The 22,532-nt window shown below is 37.4% G+C and overlaps 2 protein-coding genes and 1 long non-coding RNA gene across 4 annotated transcripts in view; all 3 read left to right on the top strand.

The window, feature by feature from the left end:
- Window positions 1–22,532, top strand: part of LOC141483617 (uncharacterized) — an 85,784-nt gene that overhangs the window by 24,122 nt on the left and 39,130 nt on the right. The window lies entirely within an intron of this gene.
- Window positions 9,100–13,330, top strand: LOC141483615 (uncharacterized). Its single transcript, XM_074178383.1, has 2 exons — window positions 9,100–9,988; window positions 10,050–13,330. The coding sequence occupies exons 1-2, from the start codon at window positions 9,406–9,408 to the stop codon at window positions 13,328–13,330; spliced, it is 3,864 nt and encodes a 1,287-aa protein (XP_074034484.1). The 5' UTR covers window positions 9,100–9,405.
- Window positions 13,239–14,808, top strand: LOC141483616 (uncharacterized). Of its 2 annotated transcripts, XM_074178385.1 has the most exons (3): window positions 13,239–13,585; window positions 13,649–14,321; window positions 14,361–14,808. In XM_074178385.1, exons 2-3 carry the CDS (start codon window positions 13,653–13,655, stop codon window positions 14,748–14,750), a joined length of 1,059 nt encoding a protein of 352 aa, XP_074034486.1. In that variant the 5' UTR covers window positions 13,239–13,585; window positions 13,649–13,652; the 3' UTR covers window positions 14,751–14,808. The 2 variants fall into 2 exon arrangements, with proteins under 2 accessions (XP_074034486.1, XP_074034485.1); XM_074178384.1 differs by having other exon boundaries at window positions 13,247–13,585; window positions 13,649–14,799.

Genomic DNA, 22,532 nt, shown 5'->3' on the forward strand with positions numbered 1-22,532 from the left:
TTCTGAATTACTTCAGTTCAAAAAATTTCCGGCCCCCTCGAAGTAATTTTATTTTTCACCAGTTTACATCTCAAGAAGAACTGGATACTGTAAACTCTTTAAAAAACTGAAAATGCACAGATTTTTACAACCTAAACAGTAGAATATTAAAAGATACCATTGACATAATATTACTACCATTAACAGAGTTCATCAACTTAATTTTATTCACTGGTGAGTTTCCGCATGTATTCAAGTAGGCAAAAGTGTTGAAATATGAAGTGAATTGCAGCTTATAGTCATCCTGTATAGTTTTATTGTGGTTGCTAAATGTTGCTATTGAGAAGTCTAGTTTGTCAATATTTTTTAATTCAAAGTTTGACTGTCACGTATATATTTGTATTCCTTAAGTTTATTAAAGTTCTACTTCAACTTTGCTATTTCACTACGATCCACAGTTTCAAGTATAATCTACAACAGGTTATGGGCCCAGAAACACATTAGTGAAATATCGGTAAATTGAGTTGAAGAAAGAAATAAACGTGTTCATTGGGTGACATCTTGGACCTGTTTGTCACTGAGTTACGGATTACATAGTTTTTTCGATCACTGTAGAAGATGGAGATTCCGAAAGTGTTGATCGAGAAATTGGAAGGGCAATCCAATTGGCTTGATTGGAAATTTCAAATCAAAATCCAGCTGCACGCACACAATGCATGGGATGCTGTTTTGGGCACAGTTGAATCTTCAGTCAAACCAGCAGAGACAGCAGATAAGGATATAACAGAAACATACAAATGTTTGATGCAGTCTGCAAACAGAATTGAATACACAGCCCAAAATCTCATTGTTTCTAGTCTGAGTTCACAAATGTTCACATGTGTAATAGTTCAAAGGAGATGTGGGATAAGCTATTGAGTATCTTTGAGCAAAGAACGGAACAAAGACAAGACAGACTATTCAACAAGTTCTTTGGGATCAGAGAAAAGGATCCCCTAGAAAGCATAGCTAAACATATGGCAAAACTCGAAAAGTTTTGGATAGAACTTCAAGACGAAACTTGGAAAGAGGAGGAAGTGAAGTTGCCGGAGTCGTTATTCATCAATAGAGTACTCAATACTTTGCCTCAAGAACCATTTGCCTCACGAACCATTTGCAAAGAACCATTCAGTTACTTCGTGAAAGATTATGCACCGTGGAAATGCGACTTCAAGAACGAGAAGAAACTAACGATACTTCCACTAAAACAGCATTAGTAGTATCGAAGAGAGTTCAAGATCGATCCCCACCAATAACATTAACCCTGCACAAGAAAGATAACGCGAAGAAGAAGTTTACTCCAAAATGTTATCGATGTGGTCATAGAGGACATTTAAAGAAAGACTGTACCAAAGATATCAAAACGAATGTTACTTCAGTACAAGGTTCATCATTCATTTCACAACCTCTTTAGTTAGATTTACATCCAAACGTTAGTTGGATTGCAGATTCAGGTGCCACTCAACATATGACCATGCACCGAAATTGGTTTTCCACTTTCGAAAACTTCCCAGTTTCCCAGTCAGTTATTATTGGTAATGGTCAGAGTATGCAGACTCTCGGAAAAGGAAATATAAATGTTCAAATGTTCATCGATGGAAAATGGATAAGAAATTATCTTCAAGATGTGTGGTACGTTCCTGATGTAGGGAGGAATCTGTTTTCAATACCTTCTGTAGTTGATAAAGGTATGACGTCAACAATCAACAAACATATCTGCAACATTTCGAAAATTGGGAAGGTTGTAGCCACTGGAACTCGTAAAAACGGTTTATATGTGATGCATATTCGAGTAGTTGTCCCTGAAAATACTGCAGAAGTTCAGTTAGCCGCCAGCGATAACTTGCAGATTCGGCACGAACGTCTCTGTCATCAAAATAAGAGACATTTTCAGAATTTTCTGGAAAGAAGAGGAGTCGAGGTTGAAGCTGATGCAGAATTTTGTGATGCTTGTATGTATGGTAAACATTATCGACTACCTTTTGGTCAGAGGATGAATAGAATCAGTAAACCTGGAGAACTTATCCATGCTGATGTTTGTGGACCAATGAATATAAAATCGATTGGTGGTGCACGATTTTTCGTCGTTTTCAAGGATGATTTCAGTAAATTTCGCTATGTTTATTTCCTCAAAGAGAAGTCTGAGGTGAAAGATAAACTGGTAGAATTTTTGTCAAAGCAAAAATAACTGGACATTCAGTACAAGAATTATTAACTGATGATGGTAAAGAATTCGATAACACGGATATAAAGAAGATAATCACAAAGTATGGTATACATCATCATGCCTTACACAACTGAACAGAATGGGGCTGCAGAACGAGAAAATCGAACTCTCGTTGAAGCTGCACGAACTATGTTACATGCCAAAAATCTTCCTTCTAGGTTTTCTTTAACTGTGAATAACCAACGATTTTTAATGTTTTTTCTTCCAATAGGCTTTTTCACTAATATTCAGGTGTTATTTTCCACCAGCGACTGCATTTCTTCGTCCATTACTTTTCTCCACATCTCAGATTCATTAGATGAGAAGGCGTCGTCAACAGTATTGGGTTCTTCTACAGCAAGCATAGCAAAATCATCATATTTTTCAGGTTTTTGCAATTTAGATCAACTGGCAGACTAATGCTCATAAGAAAAAACATTAAAAATCGTTGGTTATTCACAGTTGGAGAAAACCTAGAAGGAGATATTAGATTTAAAGCAAGGTTAGTTGCAAAAGGTTTTTCTCAAGAAGCTGGTATTGACTTTGATGATACTTTTGCACCAGTTGCTCGATTTGATACTATAAGAACAGTTTTATCAATGTCTGTTTCCGAAAATTTGCACTTATCACAATTTGATGTGAAGACGGCATTTTTATACGGATTACTAGAGGAAGAACTTTATATGGAGCAACCGGATAACTATCACGACGGTACTGATAAGGTATGCAAGTTACTGCGTAGTCTGTATGGTTTGAAACAGGCACCTCGTTGTTGGAATTTGCGCTTCACCGAATTTCTGAAGAAAAAAGGATTGCAGCAAAGTTCATCAGATGCATGTTTATTTATCAGAAAAGAACCGAATAAATTACTTGTAATTTATGTTGACGACGGATTAGTATTGGGAACTGATTTAAAAAGCATTCAGAAATTTCTCAATCAGATGAAAACTGAGTTCAAGATAACTGAGTGCACAGCAAGAAGATATCTTGGGATTGAAATAAATAAATCAAACGAAGGTGTGTTTCTGAACCAGGAAATATACATTAAAAAACTTTTACAAAAGTTCAATTTATGTCAGTGTCATCCTGTCAAAACACCAATTGAGAAATGTCAAATTGGCGATGAGTTTCAAGATAAGGATATTCTTCCAAATATTCCTTTTAGATCAGCCGTAGGCAGTCTTATGTATTTATCAGTAGCTTATAGGCCTGATATAGCCTTTGCTGTTCACTTTGTAGGACAAGCAGTGTCGAAACCGAAGTATCATCACTGGGAGATAGTGAAAAGAATATTGAAGTATCTTCGAAGGACAACTGACTATGGAATTAGTTATAAAGCTGATACACGTTCTCTCCAAGCTTACAGTGATTCCAATTATGCAGGTGATTTATCTTCGCGTAAGTCAACTTCTGGATTTGTCTGCAAGTTGAATCAAGGTGCACTAACATGGTTTAGTCAAAAACAACGGTCAGTTTCATTATCAACGATGGAGGCAGAGTACACTGCAGCCAGTGAAGCCGCTAAAGAAATTATCTGGTTGAATTGTCTTCTTGATGAAATTCATACATGTGTGAATACCATCCCAATATTATGGATTGACAACGCTAGTGCTGTAAAGTTGGTTCACAATCCAGAATTTCATAAAAGATCCAAGCACGTAGACGTTCGATACCATTTTATTAGAGAAAAAGTACAAGAAGGTACATTTCAAGTACGACATATAGCAGGCGAGGATCAGATAGCGGATATTCTCACCAAACCACTGAGCAGAACTCGATTTCAGAAGCTAAGAGATCTACTGGGTGTTACTAAGAGACCACTGCACTTCAGTTCAAGGGGTAGTGTTGGAATATGAACTGAATTGCAGCTTATAGTCATCCTGTATAGTTTTATGTGGTTGCTAAATGTTGCTATTGAGAAGTTTAGTTTGTCAATTATTTTTAATTCAAAGTTTGACTGTCACGTATATATTTGTATTCCTTAAGTTTATTGAAGTTCTACTTCAACTTTGCTATTTCACTACGATCCACAGTTTCAAGTATAATCTACAACAAAAAGTTATACCAATTCATAAGAAGGGTGACAAAGCACTTCCTGATAACTTTCGTCCGATTTCGATAATTTGTATATTTTCAAAGATTCTCGAAAAGATAATCAAACAGAAGCTGTGATGAATAACTACTTCCATGATTCTCAATTTGGTTTTCGAAAAAACAACTCGACTACTCGTGCAGTGATGAATGTTGTGAGAGATATAGTTGAGGCGATGGACAAAGGACATCATGCATCAGTAATCCTATGTGATTTGTCGAAAGCTTTCGACTGTGTCTCTCATGATATCCTTCTTCAGAAGCTCAGTTATTATGGACTGAGAGGAGTTGCTCTAAAGCTTTTTGAATCTTATCTAAAAAATCGCTATCAAGTTGTTAAAGTCAGCAATGAGAGGTCAGAGTGAAAAACTAACATACATGGTGTCCCACAGAGTTCGGTCCTTGGACCGTTACTGTTTATTATTTACATTAATGATTTGCGCCAATTTCTGTTGCCGGAAAAGTGTACTTCGTTTGCTGATGATACTACCCCGATTACCTCTCACTATGACTATCAGCAACTACTAATGTTATCACTGGCGTTACAAGTGAAAAGCCAAATAATGGTTGCAGGCTAATAAGCTACAACTTAATAATAGTAAAACCCAGAATATCACATTCTCTACAAATATTTCTCTCATGGAGGAAATAACGTTAGATTATTGGGAATAACTACTGATACCTCTCTTGGCTGGAATTGTCATATTGAATAACTTAGACATAAACTTTCTAGTAAGCTATTTTCACTTCGGCAATTGAAGAGATATGTTAATCATGATACACTGAAAAGTACCTACTTTGCACTTTTTCATGCTCATATGAGTTACGGTATCATAATGTGGGGTAACTCCTCAATGTCGCTGCAAATCCTTCGACAACAAAAAAAAAAGGCCTGAGAATAATTTTAAATTGTAATAGCAGAGAACATTGACGTGCTTTATTTGTTTTTATTGCATATACAAACAAGAAATTTGGTAACACAATCTTAAGTACATTCCTATGATACAAGACGATCAGATTATATCAGAATTCCCAGGTACAGGCTTACAGTCTGCCAAAGAAATTCACCAGACTATCATGTGTATAATATATTACCATCTGATATCAAGTCAATCAATATAATTTCCTTTCAAAAAAAGATTTCTTTTGCAGCACTGCTTCTATTCAGTGGTTGAATTTGAAGAATATATGCAACATCTTGAAGTGCCTCTTTGAACACTCCTTTCAGATCCCATTCGCTCGACTCTGTTTTTTCAGAAGTGCTCTGATAAATATCACTATTTAATTTTTTATATCAGAATGATCATAAGTATACTTAACGTGGCTTTCTTCATTTGTCGCTACTATGTCCTTCTAGGTATTTTAATATATTTTCAATATATCTTTATGTATTTTCAATCTAAGTGACTTGCTATAAATGTACTTTTGTATAAAACATAGTTAAATATTCTATTCTATTCTATTCTATTCTATTCTATTCTATTCTATTCTATTCTATTCTATTCTATTCTATTCTATTCTATTCTATTCTATTCTATTCTATTCTATTCTATTCTATTCTATTCTATTCTATTCTATTCTATTCTATTCTATTCTATTCTATTCTATTCTATTCTATTCTATTCTATTCTATTCTATTCTATTCTATTCTATTCTATTCTATTCTATTCTATTCTATTCTATTCTATTCTATTCTATTCTATTCTATTCTATTCTATTCTATTCTATTCTATTCTATTCTATTCTATTCTATTCTATTCTATTCTATTCTATTCTATTCTATTCTATTCTATTCTATTCTATTCTATTCTATTCTATTCTATTCTCTGGCTTGGGCACGTCTGCTGTGTCTACCGAGTTGCTGGAATCAACTATTCTCAAAGGACAAGTCTGAGTAAGTGAGGGCGATAATATCTCCTCGTACGAAGACGTCATCTATAGGATCGATAGAGAACTCAATCAGGCCTTATTGGAAAATGTATAATGATGGAATTGGCTGATACTTGATGAACATTCATAACAATTCCAAATAACACTTTATTGCGAGATTTTCATTGGACTCAAGAAGCTATTGAACACGCCTGAGGAAGCTATAGTATGGTTAAATACGTATTGCGGTTTTGTGAACTGTCCAGCGGAAATCTAACAATGGAGTAATACTATTGACCTGCCATAGAGTAAGTGTGAATTTCAGGCGAACTTATGCATGGATTTGCGATTCAATTCCATGATATGTTTATTGTCAGAACAGAGGTCGAATTCGATGAATTCTCAACTTCTCAACATATTCTGTTGAAATAATGAGTTCAAATTGATATTTTGCTAAAAAAATATGCAGTCGCCAGTTGTGACTTTTCCATTAGTGGAACTTTATGGAAACCTAATTAGTTCATCAAGAGTGAATTGCAACTTTGTTTCGTAACTCAATTTTCTGGAGATGAGCTCATTAACAATATAAAACACATCAACTCTAGGGAAAATGGGAAACAGATCGATAAAGTGAGTAATTTTTTGAAGGGTGGGGTTCGTATATAATAATAATGATATTTGTTTGAATACAATTTTGCTGTACTTCAATTGAATCATACTAAATACTAATATTGTTTGAATATAAAGTCTAGCTGATCAATGCTCATTCTAGTTAAACTTACTAAGATGATTTCAATAATCGAAGTGAATATTGTTTTTTTGGAGAAAAACAAATTGCTTTCACGTTTTTGAATACTTTCATCCAACATAATCTAAAACTTGCATTTACCCAGTTGGAATGATTAGCTCTTGATTTGTGGAGGCGACGGCACAGGTCGGTTCTTGATTTTTCATAAAAATTCAATCATAAGTGCTGAAAAGGATAACCAAATTGAAAGCTCTCATTCTGAAGCCATCTACTGAAGTTTCTAGAAATACTGTACCTATTTTCAACAATTGTCATTGTAGACCAACTTAATTACACTCTTGAATGAAATAGGTTTTATTCAAGAGTTTCAATAGGGTTTTGAATGCCTTTGTTTCCACACGCTTCATGCCCAAAATTTTCGAAAACATTACATGTCATGAGGCAACTGATATGCCGACATCCTCAGCAACTTCTCTTATAGTGATTCTACGTTTCTCCATAACAATTTTCTTCACTTTCTCAACGAAGGGTGTCCAGGGCGAGCGTCGTCATGCACATCTTCTCGACTTTTTGTGGAAAGCTTGTACCGCTTGTAAAAGTATTTCTGACTCATAATACAATCACCGTATGCTACTGTCAATATTCACCTTATTTTTTGATCAGTCCACTATATCCATTAACAAACGTCATTGAGATGACGATCACATGTGAAAAATTTATGATCATCATCATAACAAATGCAATTGTTTTATATTATTTTCCACTGTCCGGAGACGTCTTACGAAATATGGTATGACTAATATTATGTAGATACATTCACCGGGACGTGTACCGTTTTCGTTAGAATGGAGTGAGCGGAAGTAAGACCTGAACGACCCATATACTCAAATAAAATTTTAGAATACGGGGTAATTGATTGAAACCGACTAAAAACGTTCATATGTCCTCTATTGATAAAACGTTCTGCTGAGATATATTACACTCCATCTACCGACTTGAGTGTTTGATGTTCGAAGGCGTTTCAATTAACTCCCTCGAGCTGAAACGATCGTCATTGAATGAAACAAATTGAAATCGAAAATAAATGTTCTCTCTTGGATATTGAAAAGACGTAATAAGTAGGAATAGCGCTTGTTGAAATTGATCGCACATGTTTTGAACTCGTTTTGATTGAATTTACCAGAAAGAGGGTAGAATTATTTTTTCATTTCCTTGATGTCATAATTGCTGATCAATAAACGTAAAGAATACTTGTTTGGTTGTCATATCCATATCCACGAGCTGATATTTCAATCGCCACTAAAGAAATAACCAGGAAAGGAATTTCTGGCAAAAACATAACAATCTGCACTGATAGCAGACAAGCCCTATTAGCCTAGAACAGGCAACATGTTACCTCTGGGCTGGTACTAGAATGGCACCAAGATTTAGCCAAAGCTAGGTAGATTATAACATGAGGTGAGTTAAAGGACTCGACAGAAGTGAAGGTAATCGCATTGCCGACTCTTCAGCCAAGGAAGCTGGTCTAAGAATTTCAGGATCTAGTGGTACCTACGGCCTCATGACTTCGACAATTGCGGAACTAGCCAAACGTCACACCTATGCTCAATCCCTGAAGAGATGGGATGAAATCAAAGGATGCAGTCTTGCCAGGATCACCCTGGTCGACCCTGGGAAGCTGACACCGAAGAAATATTTGGCGATGACCAGGAAAAATCTACGCTTAACAGTAGGATTTATGACTGGCCACTGTCAACTAAGGAAACACCTCCACAATATGGGGCTAGTGGATACACCTCTATGCAGGATGTGTCAACAGGAAGATGAAACTGTCAGGCATGTCCTATGCGAATGTCCGGAGTTATCGTCAATTCGAGAGTGTGTGTTCGACGAGTCTTGGCCTACACCTGCCGATATAAAGGAAATGTCTCCCAGAGACCTGTCCACCTTCCTGGAAAGGACAGGATGGACGATGACCTGGGAGGACAACTCCTCTAGAGAATGTACAATGGATCACATGTGGCCTAAGTGCAGTGGGCCTACACTCACAGTAGGGTGCTAATGCCGACTGAACGCCTCCCCCCACCCCTTTTAACCTTGAGACGTCACACGACCTTGAATGACGTCACCTAACCTTGACCTTGAGTGTGGGGGTTGACCTTGACGTTCGACACTTCGACTACCTTGAGCTTGCTCCATGGCATTGAATGTTGACCTTGAATGAAATCGTGACGTGTACAGAATATACAGTGGGGTTCGGCGTTGCGGTGTTTGACCTTGAGTGTGGGGTTTGACATTGACGTTCGTCACTTCGACTACCTTGAGCTTGCTCTGTGGCATTGAATATTGACCTTGTAGCTCTCATTTGGGTTATGGTGGGGGGGAGGAGTTGGGCTTTTATAAGGAGTGTGGTGTGAACGTTTCACTCATTTCAAATTCTCCTTATCGTACGGTAGATATTTCTATATACAAGATGTATTCGTGCGTTGATTGTAAAAAAAGTTTCACTCGTAGTGACAACCTACGTCGTCATCAGCGGGATTCCTGCACACCCGCAAATGGTGATGGACCTCCAACATCGAAGAGGCAACGGTTGACACCCCCAGCACTTCCAACACTGCAAACATGCGTTTGCTGCAATTTGACTATTGCAAGCTATCAGATGAATGTACATCGGAGGACGTTGCAGCACAGAACAAATGCATGTGTTCAATATGGGGAAGGTGTGAAAATTGTCAATACAGCTTTCAAGTGTCGAATTGTGAGCTACCGAGTGGACAGTGAAAACCACCACATGGATTACCCAACATTCTTCAATGAAATTAAGCAGAAAGTAGTAAAACTACTCGAAGAAGTGTTGGATATCCATAAATGCATGAAAGTGAACATGGAAGTGTTTGGGCGGTACAGTCTGCAAACTAAGGATCTTTCAGACATCAAATCATTTAATAGTCCCAATGAAGTAATTGATCAATCGAATGATTTGGATGTGGTTTATAGCAGTTTTGCAGATAGTTTAACTGTTAAAGCAGCGGAATTTCAAGATCGGGATTCAGGTATGTGATCTAGTCAAAATGTTGATGATGATGGACTTATAGAGAAAACCCATATTTTTAGGTTGGACCATTGAGAAAATTTTGTACTTGGAGGTGAATATCAACAAGTATAGCCCCTTCGGAGGGTCTTCTTACATCAAATTGCCAAGGTTCATCGAATTGAAGAAAAGTGTGGTGAATGTTCTTAATCAAGATCAGTGCTGCTTTGCGTGGGCTGTGACTTCAGCTTTATACCCTGCCAGTCAGAAACTTAATGAAATTTCATCATATCCCCACTTCTCAACCGTCTTGAATGTAGCAGGTATGGAATTTCCAGTTAAGTTGAAAGATATTCCTAAGTTTGAGGTTATGAACGATTGCTCTATCAATGTTTATGGGTTGGAAAATGTTTTCAAAAATGGTAGAATTGAATATGAAGTTGTGGGTCCGTTACACTATTCTAAACGTAGATTAAATAGTCATGTTAATCTGTTGATTATTACAGATGATTCTGGTAATAGTCATTATTGTTGGATTAAGGATTTATCGAGACTAGTATCATCACAAATATCTGCCCGTGGTCATAAAAAGTATTTTTGTGATGGTTGTTTATTGTACTTTGATAATGAACGAACTTTATTGCGACATCAGTTGAATGATTGTAATCACATATCGACAACGACACCATCCACAAATTTCAGGGTTGATAAATTTGGTAAAAGGGTACCTGAGAATATTTTGAAATTTGAAAATATCGAGAAACAGTTGAGGGTTCCATTCGTTGTATATGCTGATTTCGAATCTATTCTGAAACCAGTGCATACTAATGAGCCAAATCCTGCTAACTCTTATACAAATCGAACATATCTTCATGAACCATATGCTTTTTCTTACCTCATAAAGTGCTCTTTTGATGATTCTATATCTAAATTTGTACTATATAGAGGTGCTGATGCAGCTAAAGTGTTTGTGTCAAACTTGGAGGCTGATGTCACCAATATTTATCACAAATATTTGAAGAAAGTCATTCCAATGAGTCCATTGACTGATGAGGAAGAGCATGATTTCAATATTGCCGCCACATGTGGTATATGTGGAGAACCATTTGGTGATGGTGATATTAAGGTGCGTGACCACTGCCATCTAACGGGGAAAAAAAGAAATGGAGCTGCACATAGTATTTGTAACCTCAATTTCAAATTGCCCAACTTTATACCCATAATTTTTCATAATCTCAGTGGGTATGACTGTCATTTGTTCATAAAAGAGTTATGCACAAACAAAACAAAAGTTGATGTCATTGCTCAAACTAAAGAAAAGTATGTTTCCTTCACGAAACATATAATTATGGAGAGAATAGTAGATCACAATGGAGTGATGAAAAATAAGTTTTTGAAATTAAGGTTCATCGATAGTTTTAAATTTATGGCTGCTTCCCTTCAAGAGTTAGGTGACAATTTAGATGAAAAACATTTTGTGGAAACAAGGAAATATTTTCCGGAACAGGATAAATTCAAACTTATGAGGCAGAAAGGTGTTTTTCCGTACAGTTTTATCGATTCTTTAGATAAATTAAATTATTCTAGTATACCATCAAAGGTGGACTTTTATGATAAATTAAATGAAAAACATGTTTCTGATGAGGATTATGATAGAGTAAAGCAGGTATGGAACACATTCAATTGTCAAGATTTGGGTGAATATTCTGACATATACCTAAAATCTGATGTTCTACTGTTGTGCGATATTTTTGAAAATTTTAGAAATATGAGTTTAGATACATATAAATTGGATCCTGCTCACTATTTCACTTCTCCAGGTCTTTCTTGGGATGCTATGTTGAAGTATACGGGTGTCAACTTGGAATTATTAACTGATATCGATATGGTGCATTTTCTCCAAAACGGTATACGTGGTGGTGTAAGCCAGTGTTCGGAGAGAAAACATATTGCAAACAATCAGTTTCTTCCAAATTATAATCCCGAAGAACCTTCATCTTTCATAATGTATTTGGATGCAACAAATCTGTATGGTCATAGCATGTCTCAATCATTACCTTTTGGTGGGTTCACTTGGTTGACCGCCAGTGAAATATGTCAGTTGGATATCAATAGTATTCCAGATGATAGCCCCCAAGGATACATACTTGAAGTAGATGTGCATTACCCTGTCGAGTTACACGATCTACATTCGGATTTACCATTTTTGGTTGAAAGTATTATACCACCTGGTTCAAAGTCCAAAATACCCAAACTTATTCCTAATTTGAATAATAAAAAGAAATATATCGTTCATTATAGGAATTTGAAACAAGCGGTCCGTAATGGTTTGATGGTGATGAAAACTCATAGAATTCTCAGATTCAATCAGTCACCGTGGCTGAAAAAATATATCGATTTAAATACAAATTTGAGAAATAAGGCTACCAATAAGTTTGAGAAGGGTTACTTCAAATTGAATATAAATTCCATATTTGGCAAAACGATGGAAAATGTAAACAATAGAAGAGACATTCGAATTGTCACACATTGGGAATCCATAAGAAGAGGTATGGGTGCCAATGCTTTGATAGCTCGTCCCAATTTCAAAACATTATCCATATTTTCGGAAGACTTTGTCGTCATACATATGGATAAAGTTAAGGTTTGTTATAATAAACCATTGTATTTGGGGTTCAGTATATTGGATATGTCGAAAACAGTCATTTATGATTTTTTCTATGATGTCATCAAAAAACATTACGGACCACAAGCTTCTCTTCTCTATACCGATACGGATTCTTTGATACTGAAAATAATGACGGATAATTTTTATAATTTTATGATTGCAAATGTTGACAAATTTGACACTTCTAACTATAGGTTGGGTAATAAATTCAATGTGCCAGTTAGCAAATCGGTGATTGGAAATATGAAGGATGAACTTCCGAGTGATCCCATCATCAGTTTCCATGGCACCGGTGCGAAAGCATATCATGTACAAAGTGTGTCTGATGAAATAAAGAAAGCAAAAGGTATTAAAAAATCCGTTATAAAAAATCAAATTTCAATTGAAGATTACATTAGGATTGTTGAAACAGGCGGTATAATATTTAGAAAGATGAATGTATTCAGGAGTGATTTACATGATATTTACACGTTGATGTGCAATAAAGTCGCGCTATCACATAATGATGATAAGCGATTCATCATTCCTAATACCACCAAGACATTACCTTGGGGCCACAACGATATTGAATTCTATCAGACAAGCTCCGAACAAAATTTAAGAATTCTTTTGAATGTACTGAAAGATGAAAACAGTATAAGTGACAAGAAATTAAATTTACTCATTGCCTTATTGGAAGAGCAATCGAGTAATTGAATTTTTTCACTCATTATCTGATTTGTTCAACAAATTGTAAAATTCATACTTGTGGAATATTTCAAACGAATTATCCTACCCCACTTCCACCCCCACTCCCATTCCCACCCGAAGTGGTAGGGAGCATACGGCTATAAAACATGAGGAGGAGGCCACAGTTCATCATTCGATTGCAGTCTTCCTTCGAAAGAAGCAGCCAACCTGAGATACCTGCCAGCCAACTTAGTTGAAGTTGAAAATTCCAAGCAGCTTGATGTAAGTACACACTTCCATACTATTTATATTATATTGTCTAATATTTTCATTTTCTCTTTCTAGAATCATGTCTTTTCTAAGGAATGCTCTGATGACCCCGATTACCACTCTCAGTGAGAGACAGTTGGAGGATGTAGAGCGGAGGAGGGTGGTTGTCCTACAGGACATCATGGTACAACCACCAGCTGCACCACCAGCTGCAGCTCCCATTCCACCACCGGGGATGACTTCCACCCAGGAAGTGGCGGCTCCCATTCCACCACCGGGGATGACTTCCACCCAGGAAGTGGCGGCTCCTGACTTGAAGTTCTTTTTCGAGGACTTCAAACCAACCCCCGAGGAGGAGATTGACCACCCACCAACTTTGTCGACATTCAGACCAACTTCTTCGTCAGCACCCCAAATCGAAGATTTACTGAATGTGTACAACCCGGACCTGGACGAGTCTCTGGCGGATTTATCGCATCTTCAGAGTCTCTTATCGCCCATCGAACTATTATCGCCCATCGATTCAGGGGATGAGTTCGAGAAACCGGTGAAGAGGGCCAAGAAGATGAAGAAGTCCGCACCTGTGAAGAAGTCCGCACCTGTGAAGGCATCCAAAGCCAAAGGTGGGAGGGGTGGTAAGTTGAGTGCTTTTCGCAAAAAGTGTGAAAAGAACTCACCTTACGTTGGTTGGCCTACAGCACCCCTTCCAGTGATGGAGGTGCAGAACTTGGTGGAAGTCGTCGCCCAGGTCCATCGGGATGCGTCACCCCCTCCAGTCACCCCCCAGGTCCATCGGGATGCGTCGCCCCCTCCAGTCACCCCCCAGGTACGTGTTGAGCATTCCGAACAAGAGGTTGGCCCGGAAAATGTCCTTTCACAGACTGTGGTAGAGGGTAATAAACTCAAAGAGTCTATTACCTATGCACAGTCTGTGAAAAAGAGATATTTGAGGGAAAAGAAGGTTGTGGATGGTTCTGATTCCAGAAAAAGGGCCTTGATGGCGGATATTTCCACCATCGAGGCCCAGAAACTGGAATTAGAGAAGCGACTCTCTTTGCTTAGGGCGAAACTTCAAGAAGAAGATTCGCAACAAGGAAAGAGTTTGGCTTACATCCAAAAATATGGACCTCTTGTTCAGGAATGGGATGCCATGTGCCAGGGGTTCCTTAATACCTAACCCCTTTTGTAAATATATTTTTGTTTAGTTTAAGTTAGATGTATGTTAAGAATAAAAAAATTGTAATTTTAGGAATATAATAAAAACTTGCATGTTAATTTTAAGGTTATGAATGTTATGAATGAAAAAATAAAATAAGGAATATTGGAGTGCATATCTATTTTGGTTGTTGCACACAAAATACTGCGTGGTTGGGGCAGTATTTATTCCTTCATTCTAGTCATTTTCTAGTCACATGTAGTATATAGAATAAAATTAGTTAAATAGAATAATTGTATAGAATTTCCATCATTTGAAAGTGTGTGAATTGTAAAATAGTTATTTTTTCTAGAGAATAAATAAAGGTGATTCTAGTAATGCTCTGAGTATAATTCCAAAACCTTTTGACACTTCTCTCATCATTACTTTTCTCAACATTATTCAAACAAATTTCATTTATGTGAATGTGTTAAAATGAAATCATGAATCTAATTAATATTATATTGGATTTATTCCCCAATTCTCACATCAATACTTGAATAAATAACCTAGTGGGTCTTTATTTTTCACATATTCCCCTTCCCTTACTCTACCCCACTTTCTTCAAATCATATAAATAAGATTGTATTCTCAATATTCTTCAACTTGTTCGTTCATCATGAATCAAGCAACACCAATTATTCGTGAAGCTGATTCCACCAGTGAACCTCATTTTGCCCCACCAGAGAATTGGTCCTATGGTGACATTCAAGTTGCTGTAGTTGATTCAACATCTCCCGATGATGAATTCGATGGGTATTCAGATACAACAATAGAGCTGAATGAAGAACAAGATGTAACCTCAGACGAAGATGAGTTTGAACATGATGAATTTGCCAGCCCAGAACTTGTGGATCAACTGTGGCTTGAAGATCATCAAATCCCTCCACCAAATATCATCGTGGTGGTTGATTCTCCCGAACCTGACATCATCATTATAGATGATGATGATGATGATCAGGTAGGTTAGGTTAGGTTTTCCTCGGAGTGCACATAGTACCTGGTTGGTGCACACGGAATGCTGCGTGGATGGGGCAGCATTCAACCTAACCACTCTATTTGGTAGTAGTGAAAAAAATAGGCCTATATCGGTACACCCTTGCGGTGAAACGTTAGTTGTTTCGCTATAAAACGAACTAATTAGAAAATGGAAACAGTTAATCATTATCTTTGAATATCTTTGGAACATTATTTTAATAATGTTGATAAAAATTCGTATCATAAAGAAATTTCAAGCAATGTATATTCGGATAAGTAATGAAGGGAAAGGTTGTATAGGCGATCGCGAAGCGATCGCTTCGCGATCGCTTCACGATCGCTTCGCGATCGTGAAGAGATCGCTCAGCAGGCCGCTTCGCGGCCTGGGGCGCTCAACATCCACCATTTGCATCCGGGGCGCGTTTTTTGCGACCCCCACCTCCCCCCCACTCCGCCTCCCACTATACCCCCTCCTGTGCAAGAGTATAAATGTAGGAGTTCCTCAATGTAATCTTCAGTTGAGTAGCTATCGTCAGCATGTCAACATACCAGGAAGCCGATTCCACGACCGGACCCCAGGCGGAAGAACCTACAGCGCCACTCCCGGATCTTCAGTTGGAGGATTCCGATATGGAGAATCCAGATATGGAGGCCGATTCAACCACCACGCCTCATCACCCTTCCACATCTTCGGTCCAGGTACTGCATGTGACCAGTACCGAAGACCACTCCGAAGACTCGAGCAGCTCGGATGATGATGACGATCTCTGGGACGACGACGCATTTGCGGAGGAAATGGCGTTTTCTGAGGGTTTGGTGATGTGGCAGTACTTCCCCCGACCCGATGACAGCGACGACGACGACGACTTGTAATCCTTTCCTTTTTTTTCCCTATTTTTTTCCCTATTTCACCCATCCTTTATCCTTCCTCGGAGTACACATTTTGTTTGGTTGGTGTACACGAGACACTGCGTGGTTGGGGCAGTGTCTACCTCCCTCTCTCCTTTCCACCTTTGAAATAAATATTCTGAATTACAATACCAATTACTCTTATTGACTACTCTGAATAAACACCCCTCGAATTTGAAATATTGTCTTATGAAAATTATATTTCCAAATCTTGACATGAATTCTGCAATTGTTCAGATAAGAGAGAGCTAGTATGTTATCAAACAGATTCAAATCCACTCGGACGCTTAAACAATCATTTTTCAATGTGATTTATTTTACAAAGATAAGATATTCAGAGAACTTACATATTCTATAACACATTTGTGCATACCTCATATGTATATGGATGTACATTTTAGAGGTATATCCATATATTACAAACTACTCTTCGTATGATTATGTGACACTCAAAATATTCTATTTCTTTGACTGAGTGATCAATCTTATTATTAGATATCTACACTTTGTTTGTAGCTCTGAAAAGAGCTGTATTTTTGTTGACCCGAAAGTATACGGTAACTGCTACGCAGATGGGGTGTTGTTGCAATCTCATTATGAGATATCTACTCTTTGTTTAAATAATGTAGCCCTGAAAAGGGCTGTTTTTTTTTGTTGACCCGAAGGTCCACGGTTACATCTCCAGAGGTGGGGTGTTGTTACATATGATGCAGACGGCTATTCTCCTAAAGTTGGTCAAAGGCCTATCACATGCTTTACACCATGTTTGCCCCATCTCCATGAAGCGGGCGGTGTAATGAATGTCGACGTGCTCATAATACCCTCCATTGTTATTCCGCACAGAATAAAAGCGGAAGCAACACCGACACAACTTCTCTATTTCACCGTCAATCGTTTTGATCCTGACATGGCTATCCGTTACACAATACAAATCTAACGGATCATCCAATGTCTCAGTGATATTCAACCACTCAACATTGCCAATAACTACTCCGCTGTCGTCAGTCTCGTGAGTCGAATCTGTTGCGATACCTTCATCTTCTTCTTCAACAAGACCTTCTTCATCATCATCAATATCTAAATCCCCAACACCTTGCTCAATTGCCTCATCGTCTTCGATATTTAAGCCACCTTCTGCACCTTGCTCATTCACCTCATACTGCATATCTCCACCATCATTTTCTTCGTCAACACCCACTATCTGTCCAACGTCTTCAAACTCTTCCACCAGCTCATGGTTATTAATATCTCTCTGAGATAATAACGCTAACACAGCAGCTCTCTGGGCAGACATATTAATGTATTCTTGTGGTGATACTTAAATACTGACTGAAGTTTACAATCACTCACCGATTTTTATATGATTTTTGACAGTGGTGGTGGTAGCTCCCTCCACTCTACCCCACTCTTCACGGTACCTGTTTATAAGAGGGAAACATGGGAGCGTGAGAGTGTAGTTAAATTCATCGATTGAATATTTGTACATCTATCAGTGAATATGTCTTTCCCTAAAGAGTGGGATACAAAACCGACAATACGCGGCTTTCCAATCAAAATTGGCAAACATATAGTGTGTTACAACTGCCATGGGTATTGGCCTGAAACATATATCAACCCATGTACCGGCCTGTGTCGTAGATGTGTTGTGGCAAGGAATCCAGACCCACTTCGAAAGAGGATAAATGGTTCAACTCTAGAAGTAAGTGACTACCGCCAGCAGTGCAGAGAATGTTCGAAAGAGATTATGTGTAATAATATGGGCATTTCAAGGAATATATGCATAAATTGCGTAGCGACTTGCGATACATTAGTCCAGCGATGTCTACAATGTGGTGAATATAGTGTGGATTGTTGGAACAATGTATGCAGTGCTTGTAGAAATGATTGGCAATTGTGTGAGAATGTCGGCCAATTTCACCCCAACAGAGATGTCCACTTTCGAGAGTGCTGGTGTCTAACCCATGAAGAGCGGATAGAGAGACGGAGGATTCATGGAAATCTTATGCTAACATACACATCTTGAAGTGATTTCAATATGTTGAATTTATGAAAAATAAAACCAATAGTTTACATATTACTTGCATCATTTCTAAGGTTATTATTCTATTTAGTTTTTAATAAATAAAACAATTTTAATACACTATTTTTTTATTTTTTATCTAATATTGAGTACAATCATGATAATGTCATTACACTAAAGAATTTTCATCGATCCATGAGTTGTGATCTTCAGAGAACCCCAGCCAATTTACATAGAGGCGATGTCCTTTTCTTTTTAAAACTCGCTCCACCAAATACGTATTGGGATCTTTCGTTTTATTCAACTCCAGCCCATAAAAACAGCCTTTGATTGGTTGCCCATTCACATCTTCTAATGCATAAGTTATAGGTTCTGTATTATTAACTTTCACAACTTTGAATATTTCAGCTGTAAAATTTGCTGTATAACCTTTATCGAATGCATTTTTATATTTGCTGATTCGAACACTATCCCCAATTTTAAATGTACTTTTTTTACGTTTCACATGTGGACTCTTAGATTCGGCATACATTGACAATTTAGTAGACTGTTTCACATCTGCAGGTTTCATACCAATCGTACGATGAACTTTGTTGTTATACTGACGAGTAATTCTAGGAAGAATGTTCAACCACTTGTAATGACCTTGAAGTGAAAACTCCTTATAAAGCCAACTCTTCAATGTTCTGATTACTCGTTCTGCAATTGCAGCTTTTTTTGTGCTGAATGTTGAGTAATGATTGATGTTGTGTTTCTTCATTAACGATGAGAATTTCGAATTATAGAACTCAGTACCATGATCAGATTGTAAATTTTTTGGAGTATATTTAGCATCTTTCAACACGCTTGCCATAGCTGCAGTAACTGAATCACCAGTTTTATTCTTCAACGGCCTTGACCATACAAACTTTGAATAACAGTTGATAACTATAAGGATGTACCTACATCCCTCATTTTCTTTAGAATATGGTTGCATTTCCATCAAATCCATCTGCCACAAGTCAGAAAAACCCTTTATTATTGTCTTCCGACGGGGGAAATTTCGACGCGCCGGCTTGTGTATTTCTTTCACAACCTGCCATTTTGCATTACTCATATTACTGCTCTAAGACTTCTTCAAGATGATAAAATTGAGGAATCACTTTTCTACTGTTCAGGTGCAAGTGTAACGATTGACTATTAAACTTCAATGACTCGCTCAGTAAAAGTATCAACCAACTTAGCTATTACGTCAGTTCGCTTTTTCACATTACTCAATTGATCAGCTAATGCAGAAGTGATGAGTGCATTTTTGTCAATGATTATTTGCACCTCATTATGTTTTGAATCAATATGTTTTCCGATGTTACGTAGCGTTGATGCAATGAATTCTTGGAAATACTTCAGAGTTGTCTCATTGACTTTTCTAATGTGATCGTCAACATATCCTTTAGTAACAGAATCTTTACTGTCTACAGGTTCACCAACATTTTGAAACCGCTTATTCTGAATATCATAATCACCATTTGGTGTGAGAATGAATCCAACACCAGATCTTCCAACTATTGGTTTACTAACACCACCTCTTCTACGACCAAATTTATCAATTGTGGTATGCATAGTTAGATCGTTTGTGATCGACTGAGCCAGTTTCAAACATCATGTTCATGATATTGCGGTCAATAGACTAATCCTTCTTCACGTAATTCCTCAATTATGGCTAATATTTCATTATCATGTCCGGTATGTCCAGCCAGTCGTGAACTCCAAAGTAGTCGAAGGCGATCAATCAATTCTTCGAGTTCATTCCAATAAACATAATCTGTATGCTTATTTCTGATATATTTTTTCTGGGTGGGTATTTTGATCATGCCAGCACCTTCTCTACTAGGGTTTCCATTGGATAATAATGGTAGGATTATTTCTCTATATTTCTTCCAATTATTCGATAGAAGACCTTGTTTTCTCTCATTGTATTTATATGCAGCCTTTGTTAATTTGAGTATATCACCATATGTGGTCATATCGGAAGAGGGGATATTTCTCGATGGTACTTTCATGAATATCAAGTTATATAGTTTTGGAGTGCCCTGATAAGAGCCAATAGTTTTACCATTTTTCATAAACACAATTTTCTCATCGATAAATTCCACATCAGCTACTCCCATTTGTAAATTTCCCGTTTCAGTGTTCATGTGTACTCCAAAGACTGTATCGTAAGAGGGATTTCCTGATAGTAACTTTTTTATATGCTTTTGTACTTCATCACCATCATCGAATACATTAGGTGATTGTGAATCTAAAGTTGTCAATTGAGAGGTTTGAAGATCCTTCGAGGAAGCCCTTTCAAATTTCGGTTTCCACTCACTTCCAATTATAGTTTTGGCTGTTAATGGTGTAGCAGGCTTTGTTTTCTGCATCACTTGATTCATTTGAGATGCTCCTTCAGTATTGGCAGATATTACTTTCAAAGGTGTTATTATTGGCTCATAGATCCTCTCGAGTGCTGATTGATCACCTAGACGACTACTTTTGATATAATTGAATTTCTTCCGAACGGCGTCCGTTGCTTCAATTAACTTTCTTTTTAAACATATTTCATCATCATTTTTTCCCTCCATAATTCACTCCAAGAATTTGTATAATGAAGTGTTATCTCCACTATCTAGCACTCAAGTGATTCAATTCTTCAAGAACGTCAAGGATATATGAAAGCGTCGAATCCTTTTCGATAACGTCCATTTACCACTTCTCGATCCTTATCAATTACTAAAAATCCATATTTATCTTCCCAACATCTCGCACACATATCTTGAAATTGCTTATATGTTACATCTGGTGATACATGGTCGGAAAAAATATGATTGAGATTCATATCATCTTGTTTGAACATTACGATAAAATTTGCATTATCTCGTATCAATTGTTTCGGAACTCGTGAATATGTTTGGGCTAAATAGAAACAATCCACATTTTTATGACGACCCATACTGAAATATGATCGTATAACATCCTGTTTCTCGCACATAACATCATCAAAAATGAATATCGAATCAGGTTTGGCGTCTGAAGGCTCTACTATTTCACCTGCATTATTGGCAAAAGTGTAAAAACCCAACCCTTCGATTGGAGACAATACTTCACGTAAATACTCGTATTTAGGTTGATAAAGAGACTTTGAATAAAGATAAACATTTGCGAATCGTAATCCTAGAGGATGCGTTAGCAAAGAAATCATAACATTTGTCTTGCCACAGTTAGAAGGTCCAATAATCAGGCCGCGAATAGAAAGTGGAAGTAAAGATCCGTGACGTTGTTTGACACCGCTTCCCGATCCACCACCCACTTTTTCATCGAAATTATCGATGGAAAATTGCTGCTTCTGCTTCAATATGCGCATTGTATGACAGTTGGAGACTATATAAGCAGGGTTCCACATCGATTCCTTTATTTAAATAGGGGTTATGAGTCGATGCAGATCTACTGAATTGCATTCAAATAAAACTGGTAGAGGATTGATCAATTCCCTCATCAATAATCTACCATTTGAATTACACTTACCTGGCTATCAGTATTGCGGTCCGGGCACCAAATTGCAGAAAAGATTGTTGAGAGGTGATTCGGGTGTCAATCAGCTGGATTTTGCATGCAAAAAACACGATATTGCATATTCACAGAACCCCGATAATCTTGCAGCTAGACACATAGCGGATAAGGAGCTTGCAGAAAGTGCTTGGAATCGTGTCAAAGCAAAAGACGCTACTATTGGAGAAAAAGGAGCTGCTTGGCTAGTTACGAATATAATGAAAGGGAAACGCCGATTTGGTATGGGTTGTGACTCATCTCCCAAGCAGTCACACATTCCGAAGAAAAAGCGT

This window comes from Leptinotarsa decemlineata, unplaced genomic scaffold, assembly GCF_025532065.1.
Source record: "Leptinotarsa decemlineata unplaced genomic scaffold, Ldec_3_MD MMD2_tig00003736_RagTag_RagTag, whole genome shotgun sequence".
Lineage (NCBI taxonomy): Eukaryota > Metazoa > Arthropoda > Insecta > Coleoptera > Chrysomelidae > Leptinotarsa > Leptinotarsa decemlineata.